The 12,947-nt window shown below is 41.0% G+C and overlaps 1 protein-coding gene and 2 pseudogenes across 1 annotated transcript; all 3 read left to right on the top strand.

The window, feature by feature from the left end:
• The first annotated feature begins 83 nt into the window (after window positions 1–83).
• Window positions 84–2,025, top strand: LOC149050443 (uncharacterized; annotated as a pseudogene).
• Window positions 2,026–3,199: 1,174 nt separating this feature from the next.
• LOC149050442 (uncharacterized) lies at window positions 3,200–8,663 on the top strand. The gene is made up of 3 exons (XM_089192697.1): window positions 3,200–3,851; window positions 6,581–6,602; window positions 7,223–8,663. The coding sequence occupies exons 1-3, from the start codon at window positions 3,200–3,202 to the stop codon at window positions 8,430–8,432; spliced, it is 1,884 nt and encodes a 627-aa protein (XP_089048823.1). The 3' UTR covers window positions 8,433–8,663.
• Window positions 8,664–9,407: 744 nt separating this feature from the next.
• LOC149050441 (uncharacterized) overlaps window positions 9,408–12,947 on the top strand; it is a 3,871-nt pseudogene continuing 331 nt past the window's right edge.

The following is a 12,947-nucleotide window of genomic DNA, read 5'->3' as shown; positions in this document are numbered from 1 at the left end:
CAATTTGCATAAATTAAATCACAGGCACCCCAAGCTCAGTGTGAGAGTCAGTTACATGTGGTACCATATTTCGTAGTATCAACATGGCTGCAGATATAAGGATTTGGAATCCCGGTAATAGATTCAAGAAGAGAATTATTTGCAAAGTTTCTCAATAAAAAAAGCCTTACCTTATTTTTGTGGTGTTGCTTGCTTCCTGTGCGGTTGTTTTCCTGATTTAATGCGATTTAAGCAATTCCTTTTTTCCCCGTATTTGCACTCATAAACATGATAAAGAGAGACATGGGAAACAAAGAAATCGCTTAACTTGCATTAAATCAGGAAAATAACCACGCAGGAAGCAAGCAACACCATAAAATAAGGTAAGGCTTTTTTTATTGATAATCTACTACCAGGATTCCCATACCACAAATCCATTTGCAGCCATGTTGATATTATGGAAATCGAAAAATCAGTGACGGATATGACTTTGAGGTATTTTTTTTATTTGTATACACAGCTGTACTATCCATGAAGCTGAAGCATACATTACAATAATTATTATTACTAGATGCTGTGTCAGAGATTGATGGAAGAGCTCATAAGGTTTCCAGCCAAGCAAACGTTCTCATATGGATTTTTAGTTTTGCCAATACCATGATGATGGATTCAATGATGACATGATGCATACAGCCACCCCAGCTTTCTTTTATCTTTATCCTGATAGAAAACTAGAACCCCAGCCAAGAGAGCAAAAGCTTCATCATCCTCAGATCTCGAAGACATGAGTCAGAGTATGATTGGTAAGTGTCCACTCAGAACATTGCTTTGTATCAATACTGTTTCAATGACCTGCCCCATATTAAATTTGCCAGTGTCATATCATCCATAAAAGAAGGAGATAGTTGGACAAAGTACCCATATGTACCTGTTGTCAATCCTTCGACAAGGCACTTTTCATTCTACATCTGATGTGTATAAATTATTGGTACTGGAGGAACCTAACAAACTGTTGTTTGGTATTCCTGCAGTGAAACTACATACAATTTGTAGCATCCCAACCAGGGGGAAGAAGCAATAGTCCTATGTTGCTTCCTGCTACTGAAACAGGAATTAATACTGAAATAACAGCCAGCATGATGAGCCACTAGCTAGGTTTGGAGGCAGGCGCTGCCTATATACACTGTATCTATATTGTGCTGTAATAGTATAGTAGGTCCCCCATTGATGACCTACCCATACTTCTATGTTTAAAGACACAGCAAAAATTAATGATTTTATTTAATTGCTGTTAATGTTTTATTTCAGCTGTGACAGACACATCCAAGCCAGAATCAACGGAAACTGCTGATACTGTTGAAGACATCTCTAATTACAGTGCACAGTTAGTGTGCGCTGTTATCTTTCGTGTTCCGAAATTTCGAAATTTAAGTTTTAAAAAGCACTTAGCTCCTGCCGCCAAACTCAGATTGATAAGATCAGAGAGGTCAAGGGAAATATGACTTAGCAGTTAATGTTGCAATCGGTTTAGTGCAAAAGGGATATGTCGGTACTACAAATCCAGACGTAAATTACAAAGACTTGGAACGAGAACAAATTGTAATTTTAAAAGATCTTGTGGAGGAGCTGCGTGTAGAGAACATCAAGGAAAAAGAGGCTTTAAGTAGTTCACCTTCAGGTAATTCTACTGAATCAGTTGATGGAACTGATACATCCACAATGTGAAATGATGATGAAATAAATGTTGGCAGACCTATCATCAGTTTCACCTTTTTAATTTGCAGGGCCCCACTGAAAAGCGCCAAGGCGAGTGGGCTCCTAGATAACTATTATTATTATTACTATTATTATTATTATTATTATTATTATTACCTCTCCTGCTAATATGTGTAATTTGGTGGAGCTTTGTACTTTCATCTGCTTTCTAATCGGGGTACTTAATTAATACTGTCTTACCCATTTCATGTAAATTTTATGTTTGTACTGATCACAGCCATACATTTCTTTGTATCTTAGTTTCAAGGTTGTTATTCAAATTTGTTCATTTATCTTTGCCTGAATGTAGCGAAGCGTAATGAAACAAAAGATAAATGGTTTCTTGAATTCCCGAGCACGAGTGCATTTGTCGGCAGTGTATTTTAAGTGCCGGCGTGAGAATATGGGAAAGAAGTGTGATATGTAAACTAGCAAGTATATATTCGCTGAACAGTAAACAAGTTTTATTGTGGATTTTTACAAGCGGACAGATAAATTCTTAGCTCGTTCTTCCTATCTCGTCCATATGGCGCGGGGCCGTCGTGGTCACCCTGCTTCAGTTCGTTCTCATGCTTCGAGAGTCAACCCGGACATTGAAGTCCCTGTTGTCCGGCCGTCCAGGTCAAGAGAACTTCGGAGTTCAGGCCGTCATAGTTCTCGCTCACATGTTGCAGCTTCAAGCGGTTCTGGTCGTAGTGCTTCGCCTTCGCGAAGGAATGTCCGCGAGCGTTCGCACCGTAGAAGTCGCTCGACTTCTCGCAGCCCTGAGCCCCCAACTTGGGCGAAGGAAATCTTAAAGGCCTTGAAGACGAAAACGCAAGAGGTCAAGGTTGTCAGAGAACAGCTCGACTCATTAAAACGCAAGTCTGTGGAGGAGGAGCCCGAGTTCAGATATAAGAATAACAAGAAACAGTTCAAGTTCAACTCTGACGTCAAGGATAAGTTCAACCAGATTTTGGAGAGGGCTGGGGCGGATGACGCTATCACTAAGATTGCCAACGAAGGTATGTCACTCCTTGATAACAGAAATAAGCTTATTTCTATTGCTGACCGGGATGGCTGGGATGTGGTAGAATATTTTGAGGCGGACCCCCTCACTAAAAATGACGAAGAGGAAAAGAAACTTCGTGTCGCGCGCAAGGAAGCAGAGAGGTCTCGGGAGAAACGAAATCGAAAAAATAGTCTGAGAAGCAAAATGGGAACTCGTTTTAAGTCTCAGTCTACGTCTTCCAAAAGCGGCCCCAGTGCTAACTTTGGCCCATCACATAGAATCGTGGATTTCCGCCCAGATGTCGGTCAGCTTTTGGTTAATCCTCTACCAGAGAAAAAAGCTTCTCTTTATCGCTGCTTTGGTTGTGGCAAAGCGGGCCATTTTATCAAGGATTGTAAAGTGTCCTCTTCTGCTAAGTGACTAGCTGACTCTGATTTTGACGAATTTTTGGAGTGCGGCGAGGCTGAACTTGACATGGGCGTTTCCTCAGTATTTTGGATTCGAGGCCGCTTGCGCAAGTTTTTGCATGTTTGGCGTTCTATTGGGGCCTCTTCTTTTGTTCTTAGTGTTATTGAAAGCAGTTATAAGTTACCATTTGTTTCAATTCCATTGAGGTATTTCTTTAGTAATCATAAAAGCGCTGTTGATAATAGAGCTTTTGTTTGTGAAGCTATCGAGCTATTGTTGTTGGCGGGTAGTGTGGTGGAAGTCAAGCGTGACCAAGTTCATGTTTGCAGTCCCTTAGGTGTAGTTCCTAAAAAGAATGGCAAACGTCGATTGATTCTCGACCTTCGCTTTCTTAACAAGCACCTAGCCAAGCGTAAGTTTAAGTTCGAGGACCTTCGAGTCGTGGCGGAAATTCTTCAGCCAGGTGATTGGTTTTTTACTTTCGATCTTCGTAATGGCCACCATCATGTTGACATTTTTCAAGAGCATTGGAAGTATTTGGCTTTTTCGTTTACTTTCGATGGTAAACCACGCTATTTTTTGTTTTGTTTGCTTCCTTTTGGTTTAAGTACGTCTCCTTACGTTTTCACCAAATTGTTAAGACCAGTTGTTTCACACTGGCGGTCACAAGGCATTAGGATTTCTGCCTATTTGGACGACGGTATCAGCACCGATTCAAGTAAAGATTCGTGTTCTCAGGAAGCGCAACTTGTGCGAGGCGATCTTTATCGCCTTGGCCTGCTAGCACTATGAACTGTAGTTTTATGAAAATTCCATGAATTTCATGTGAAAAACCCATGAAGATCATTTCATGGCCCATGAATACTGCAAAATGAAATTTCATGGGGTTATTTTTAGCCCTGAATTTTCCATGAATTAGGGGAATTTTTTTCATGACCCATGAATTTCTTCAAAGTCTATTTTTATGACCCATTGATTTGCCATGAAAGTCATCAGAATTAATTTCATGACCCATGAATTTCTTTATATGCCTACTTTCATGACCCATGAATTTCTTCAAAGTCTATTTTCATGACCCATTAGTTTCCCCAGAAAGTCATCAGAATGAATTTCATGCCCATGAATTGCAATCAAACAGCATTTCATGGGCTAACAATTTATTTGTTTTGGGAGAACAAAATTAATGGGCCATGAATATTCCCTGAAATCTGTTGCCCATGAATTTCATTGATGAATTCATAGGCCATTAAAAGTGGTAATAATGAATTCATCACAGTCACTGATTTATCAACGAGCTGACTTTCATGATCCGTGGAACTAACTTGTTATAAATTTATGCACTGATGGAATTTTGGTGTACAGCGCGAAAACCGTCGAATGAAAATGTCCCTAAACATCTTAAGTGGCCTTTGTTAACGTAAAATGTACAGGAAATCACAAAACAATGACTAAAAACAATGGATCTTCAATTTGCTCCTTTGTTGAGACAAATAGGGCTGGAGGCAATGACCCAGATGTTTGATCCTCACTTTGATTTTTTGGGGCCTTTTTGCCTTCGCCATGCCTGGACGACTTTTGTTTAATTTTTTCTGCCTCACTGCTGGCTTTGATTGTTAGCCATGACTCTGGAAACCTGTTCAAGGCCTTCTCTTACATTCTTACGGCTGAGGAATCTTCTAGGGCTTTTCCAGTAAGGCACCTGCAGAGTACAGATGCTTAAGTTGCACAGCAATAGTACGCATTGCATCTACACGAAATGTGGAACAAAACAATGAAAAATCAATCACTTTGTCACCTCAATTTGGAAATTTGAATAGTGTGCAAATGTAACCTGAAAAAATGCTATTTTTACCTCGTTCATAGAGTCGCCGGTTAACAGAGTCAGGCCATCTTCTCAGTCGGGATGAAACGTTACCTTCATGAATTCATTGAGATTGCCTTCTACAACATCGTTGCTGATTTCGTGATCGCTTTCACAGGAATCACTGTCGATGTCAGCTCTGACTTTCTTGGACTCTGATGTCCTGTCGATTGTTACTTGCTTCGAATTCCAAATACCAAACAGCTTTTTGTGCTGCTTTATTTTGTAAGATTACAGACGCAGCAACGAGACCTCTTCGGAGTCATTTCGTAACGTCGAACACGATAACCTGTGAGGTCACTACGTGACCGCTGACTTATGATGGCTGCGATGACCTAAGGTCACCACGTGAAAGTACACGTGATTTACGAAGAAGTGGCGGTTTTTTTCGTACCTCGAACGGAATGGTTCCATTCCAATTGCATTTCTCGTAGTGTTTGTGTAGCAGTCTCTTTTTTTCCAGATCAACGCAATGGACTGTCTGAAAAGTTTTTTCAAAGAGGTTTCCTCAAGACGAAGTTATCGACATGTATTACAACGTGAAGGGGTAAGTTCAAGCTTGGTCATCTTATTACGCGTAAACATCGGAGCGCGCGCGCTAACTATTGATTTAACTTGAAAATTTTTATTCTGTGATCATCTGGCGAAACATCACAAGAGTTTGTATGGAAATACCTACAACCGTTCTTAGGAATAAAAAATACAGTCAAATTCTGAATACGAAATACCTCACCTCACTTTCATAGTGCGTCGCTTAGTATCTGACGGCTTCATGTTGAAAAGAATCTGTTTTGGCGAGTTATCCATTTCTAGGTTTACTACGTACATAAGAAAGGCTCTTAGATAACTGATGATGTGCTCCCTTTATTTTGCAAACAGTGAAGAGAGTTGGTCTACAAAACTGATGAAAGGAAATGCACACTTGCTAAAGCAGCCTATCTTGGTCCAAACGATGATGAAGATGCAAATAGTAATGATAACCGAAAGAAGGATGGCACATTCAGGTGGCCAAAACAGAGAGACACTGACATAGTCAGCCATAGATATATCTTAACACATGCAAGAGTGCAGAAAGTTGGTAATTGTTTTGTTGTTAGTTACCTTGAGAGTACTGATCACAAGTGTAAAACATATCAAGAAATTTACATGAATGCTGTTACATAAATAGACATTATAATAACTGTCCATAACATTTTACACATGTTATTAGACGAAGGAAATGATATTTGAAGTTTAGACAAAAATACATCAAGCCAGTGTGTATATTTTCAATAATTTCGTCCAAATATTTTTCACATCAAATTTATTACCTATTTATTAATAGTATATACCTTCAGAAATATAGGAGCAGAATCTGTCTCCACAAGGAAAATCAGTGATATCAAAACAGAGCTAAAAATCATTAACATCTTAATTTTATGCAGAAAATTTCATACCAACTTTTTTTATTTAAGAAAGTGTAAACTGAATTATCACAATTTTGGAATCCTAAAGTAATTCTTATGTACAGCTGGTGAAACAAAATAAACTATCAGAGAATCCAAACTTCTGGTCATGTCTTTCATGTTTGTGTGCTTGTACAACAGGACCAAGAAGTTTCACAGATAGGTTAGTTCTTCAGTGTATAATTTAAGTGATAGTGTATGTATTACAGTTATGGTATACTGCAAGCTATACACTGTAGTACAGTCTTTGGTACAAGAAAAGTGAAGAATTTTTAATTCCAAATTCATAGGGTTTTCAAAGAATTTTCATGGTGCTTACATATTCCTAACAACCCCATAAAAACTAACTGGCAATTAACTTTCATGTGCCATGAAAAAACCATGTAGAGGCCATGAAAATTCAAGGAAAATTTTCATGGTCAATGAATTTTTAACATATTCACAGGATATTCATGGGTCATGATTTGCTGCAACCCATTAAAAACTAGTGAACTTTGACACCATGAAATTTTGGGCTTGAAATTCATGGGTTTCTCAGTACCTTTGAAAAGGCCATGAAATGCCATTTTCATGGGTATTTCATGGCTTCTAGGTCACTTTACTCAATATTTCATGGGTCATGAATATGGAAATTTTCACAGGTTTTTCATGGGATTTTTCAGGTCTTTTTCATGGCACTGAGACCATGAAAATGTCATTGATTTAACCATGAAAATCCTGTGAAAAATCTGTGAATTTACAATGAATTATTTCACAAGATTTTCATGGGTTTTGAGTTCATAGTGTAGTGAATGAGGAGAAGAGTAATTTTGAACCGCGCCAAAAAGGGGAGCACTTAGGCTTTATTTTGGACCTTACCAAAGGAGAATTTAGTATCCCACCAGGCAAGATTGATCACCTGTTTAATCTGATTTCACTGCTGCTTGGTGATGTTTCACCCACGGCTAGGGATGTGTCTCGTATTACGGGTACCCTTATTTCCATGGAGCTCGCTTTAGGTCCAATGGTGCGTTTGCACACCCGAGCCTTGTACGCAGTCCTTAATAGCGTTCATTGCCTTAGCTGCAAGGTGGCTTTAACGCGTGAAGCTGTAGAGGAACTTTATTTTTGGAGAGATAATTTCTTTCGTTTGTGCAGCAAACCAATCTGGAGGCCCTCCCCGAAGATAGAGCTTTTGTCTTATTCGGATGCCAGCAATGTGGGTTGGGCGGGATTTATTGTTCAATTTGGTACGCACATCGCTAGAGGGAACTGGTTGGGTTCCGAGGCCCTATGCAGCTCTTCTTTCCGCGAGATTCGTGCTATTAGATTTGTTCTTCAGTCGTTTTCCGGTCTTTTGGCGGGTAAGGAGTGCAAGCATAGATCTGACAATCAGAGCGTCTGCAGTATTTTGTCCGTCGGCAGTAGTAAGCCTCATTTGCAAAAAGAAGCCGTTGCCATTTACAGTTTGTGCCATGAAGCCGGTATTCGCTTTTCTGCGGAGTGGATACCTCGCCACTTTAATTTCAAAGCTGATTATTGGTCGAAAGTTGTCGACACCGATGATTGGATGCTCAACCCTGTCCATTTTCGCCAGTTGGATATTCTGTGGGGACCCCACACTGTAGATCGTTTTGCGAGTCATAATTCTTTCCAGTTGCCCAGGTTTTGTTCTCGGTGGTGGTGCCCTGGGACCGAAACTGTTGATGCTTTTACCGTCAGCTGGGAAGGGGAAAACAATTGGTTGGTCCCCCCAGCATTCCTTTTTCCCAGGGTTATCAATCACATGAAGCTGGGTAGAGAGCAGGGCACTCTCATTATCCCCTTTTGGCAGTCTGCTCATTGGTGGCCATTGGTGTCTCCAAGCCCCGGGGTTTTCCACCCTTTTGTTCTTGACTGGCAGGAGATTCCTTTACATGAATCTACTTTTCTCCCTGGTTCCGCAGCCGCGGATCTTTTCGGGCATGGTATTCCCTCGTGTAAAGTATTTGCTTTGAGAATTGTGTTTCCTTAGCTTTGCTGTAGAACGTTTTTTCGGGTATTAGATGAGTACCTTGAACGAGTTGTTCATCCTAATTATTTGTTTTTGTTCTATCTGAGCCTCTTTGGCCTAGGTGTGGGCCTTTGCTCTTTGCAAGTCAGTGGACTTGGAACTGTACTAGTACGCACGAGTTGTGCAGCTGAAGCAAGCCGAGAGGGCACTGCCGACACAGTAGTGTGTTTGTTTTTAGAGTCAAGTGGACTCCTCTATCCTTTGTGTGGATTTGCTTACCAGCTGACGCCGACTGGGCCAAGCCTCCTTGTGCTGGAGTGTGTGCTGGTGCTGTGTTTACTTGCCATGTGGGCAGTTTTCTCGTTGCAGACGATGTGTTTCTTGCGCGTTTAGTGTTCTGTAGTGATTGGATGTTGTTCCTGTTTTTTAAAATGCCATGTTTTGGACATTGTTGATTTTCACTTTAGGCTTGTCGCCTTACCAACGGAGCAACGCGGAGATTCAGAGGCTTGTAGAACTGTTAAAGACTGTCATACTTAATGGCTGTGCCGTTTCAACCGTGTTTTCGTATGCAGGGGCAGCCAATCGATGGATTGACTGGTGCAAACGTTTCCTCCTTTACAGTCTAACCCAACCGCAGTTGCTCTCTACTTAACAAGTCTTTCAGACCGAGGCTTATCTCGCTCGTCAATCCTTGGAGCAGCTTATGGCATTGCATGGCTACATAAGAATCTTGGATGTCCTAGTCCTGTCGACGATCCGCTCGTTTCTCAGACCTTGGCTGGCTTTAAACGCCTCCTGGCTGGTCCGTCTAGGAAAAAGTAGCCTATTGAATCTCATCACATCAGGGCGCTGATTCGTTCCTATGGTCACCCTCGTGCTTCTCTACCGAACCTACAAATGGTGTCGCTGGTTGCGCTTGGTTTTTGTGCTTTCCTACGTTGGTCAGAGCTGCGTGACTTACGTGCCTGTGACTTAAGGTTTTGCGCCACCCACATGTCTATTTTCCTAGACAGGCGTAAGAACGATCAATTCTGTCAGGGATCTGTGGTTAGAGTTGCTCGTTTACCTTCCAGCTCTTGTCCAGTGAAACTGTTAGAGTTATTCCTTGAGCGCGGAGAGCATCGACCATCTCAGTCTTTATTTTGTCTCTGCCAGAAATTGGGTGCCGGGTACAAGCTGCGACAAGCTGCTCTGTCATATTCTCGGGCACTGGAACAGTTTCGTCAAATGATTTCCGGACTTGGTTTGGACTCGAACGAATTTGGTTTACATAGCCTTCATTCAGGTGGTGCTTCCCAAGCAGCACGCAGCGGAGTTTCTGGGAGAGTATGGCGTAGAAATGGTGATTGGCACAGTATCCAAGCCGCAGATGGTTATGTCGGTGAATCTTTGGAAAATACCCTTGTGGTGTCTAGAAATTTGGCTCTTTAATTTTCAGTATGTGATTTGCTTGATAAACATTGCGCAAGTTGTGTTGTTTGTTGCGGTATGGAGGGATTTACATTTGCCCGATTAATCCTGATGGCTTAACGTTGCTCGATGATACAGAATCCTTGCCGCAGGTGGATATGCTTAACAATTTTTGGACAGTACCCTTATGGTATCCAAGCGATTAGCTGTCTATTATACTGTAAATATGTTTGCTTAATGAACATTGCCTTATATTGTATCCTTATATGCTTTTGCCACTGATTGTGAATTGTCTGCTTATCCCGCACCGCATTTCTGGTTGTCAGTTTTTTGGGTGCGGGGAATTCAAGAATTGTTCATTTATCTTTGCCTGAATGTAGCGAAGCGTAATGAAACAAAAGATAAATGGTTTCTTGAATTCCCGAGCACGAGTGCATTTGTCGGCAGTGTGTTTTAAGTGCCGGCGTGAGATTATGGGAAAGAAGTGTGATATGTAAACTAGCAAGTATATATTCGCTGAACAGTAAACAAGTTTCATTGTGGATTTTTACAAGCGGACAGTTAAATTTTGTTCTTCTTTATTTTTTGGTTGGAATCCTGTAGTCCATTTCCTCGTAACGATTTTTAGTTGTGCTTTCCTGATGATTGACAGTCATTATAAGTGGTTTTGTTTATTCAATTTACTTTGGCCGCATCGAACGTATAGAGTTTGTTTAATTTTTTGGTGTCTAAACAGTGTAAACAGTTGTTTTTGTCTTGTGATTAGTTGGTTAGTTCAATAAATGGGCTAAGAATTATCTGCTTATCCCGCACCGCATTTCTGGTTGTCAGTTTTTTGGGTGCGGGGAATTCAAGAATCGATTTTTTTTTTCAAAATTTTGACCAGAGTTGTAGTAGAGTCTTGCTGAAAAGAATGAAACATTTCTAAACAAATTGGCTGGGATATCTTATTATTTTTATATTTGATTAAAAGTAAGAAGCATTTATCTGCTTGCACAGACAAATTGTTGATGCATTTATAAAATGCAACTGGTGAGACAGATGCAAATGTTATCATAGTAGCACTTTAGGGGAAAAGAAACTCTGCTTACATGACTTTCTGTTTTATAGAACCTTGAACATCTTGCTGAGGAAGAGCGTTTTGATGTGTCTAAATCACCCCAAAAACTGAATGGAAAGAACTACAAACTCTATAATGGTAATTCTGAGTGAAAGGTTGTATCTCTTGAGAACCTGGATAATCCCTATGTCGTTCCACTTATGATGAATTGCCAAGATGAAAATCCTTATCTTATAAGCAAAGCGGTTCCCATAAGATATCAGGACAATGGAACATTTGTCTTGAACATTGATGCACTGCAACACAGGAAAGATTTGTACTCAGACGAGAATGGTTTGTGGGTAATGACAGGCTGCAAGGCCAAGTTTTATATCATCATAAGGGACGAGGAGGGGAAAGTGGCTGAACTTGAAAAGGTGAACACTCAGGCAAGTTCGGATGTTGTGGTGAGAAGAACATACACATGTTCCTCATACACGTCATATCACAAGACAATAGTGTCAATCGAATTTGGGAAGGACATAGAGAAATGGTTTTCAAATAACTTTGATGGAGAGCCATCAAAATTTACAGTCAAGAAGCATGGGAATCGCACCTCTTCAAATATGCCTCATCCGATCGAAAGAGAGCACCAAGCAAAAAGTTGCAGAAAAAGCCATGCAATGCGGTCCTAAGAGGGTACTGTATTTTGCAAGAAAGGAAGCTGGTGGCATCTGTGAGGTGGACAGCATCAGTTCTATCCCACCCAACTTGAAACAAGTCGAATACCTAACTCGGAAACCATCGGAAAAAGTGAAAAAAGACCCACTAGCATCTGTTCTAGAACTACAGAAGACAACGTTTCCTGGCTTTATCCGTGAAGTAGTCTGCAATGATTTGCCTACGGTCATGTTACTCACTGATCGACAGTTAGACAATATTGTGAAGTTTTGTTGTCACGACAGGGTAAACGAGGTCTCTGAACTTGGAGTTGATGTGACATTTCAACTCGGTCCATTCTACGTGCTTGTAACAAGTTTTAAGAACACAGTTCTTCGAGTAAAGGGAGCAAACAACCACCCCTCCTTTTTAGGCCCTGTTATGATCTGTATGACCAGAGATGAATCAACATACCTCTCCTTTATTCATTGCCTTATTTGTGAAAAGCCTGGTCTCAGTGAGTTTATTCATGCCACTGGCACAGATGACGAACGTGCATTAACAAATGCTCTTGCTGCCGGTTTCAGGAATGCAGCACCTTTGCTTTGTTACATCCACAGCCAAAGAAACATCAAGGAGAAATGTAGAAAGCTTGGTCTGTCCTCAGCATTGGTGTCCCGCATTTGCCAAGATCTCTTTGAACCAAGAAGTGGATTAATTTGGTCCAGTTCACTAGAAGAATTTAACAACAATGCAACAGTACTCACGGAAGAGTGGGATACCCTGGAACGGTCCGAGAAATCTGGTCCACCAGCCTTTACCAGTATTTTCGTGAACATAAGCTTGATGACATGCGTTCAAAGATGGCTGTATTTGTTCTGAAAGACCTTGGCTTGGGAAACAAGCCATACGAACAGAACATTCCAGAATCGGTCAATGATATGATGAAAGATTGGATGAAGTACATTCCCCAGGAAATGGACAGACTCATTGTCAACCTGTATGACTTTGTGCAATCATTTGATCAAGAAGAAATGGCATGGTTCCAGTTGTCCGACAAATGGGAAGTCTGCCAGCAGTTCCAGCAACACTTACCAAGGAAGAGCCATGCAAAGATGACCCAAGAAGAGCGAAAGGCCTTCCTTAAAAAAGTTAGCAGAATTTGCTCAGATTCAGAAGCTTACAAGAGGTGCTGCAATTTCAAGGTTCAACCATTATACAGTTCCTCGGCTCGCCGCTCTTCAAGACAGTCAGCTTGTGATCTCAGCGGCCTTTCTGCACTGAGTGGCCACTTTTCTAAAGAGGAACAAGCCAGTCTCCTAGAAAAAGCCAAGACTGTGCTGCACAATGACCAGTTTCGCCAGGGGTTTAAGGATAGCGTCTACTTTGTGGACAGTGGAGGACAACTTCCTCACCAGGTTCAG

Source organism: Pocillopora damicornis, chromosome 2, assembly GCF_964200805.1.
Source record: "Pocillopora damicornis chromosome 2, jaPocDami1.2, whole genome shotgun sequence".
NCBI lineage: Eukaryota > Metazoa > Cnidaria > Anthozoa > Scleractinia > Pocilloporidae > Pocillopora > Pocillopora damicornis.
This window is presented reverse-complemented; position numbering and strand designations above follow the sequence as displayed.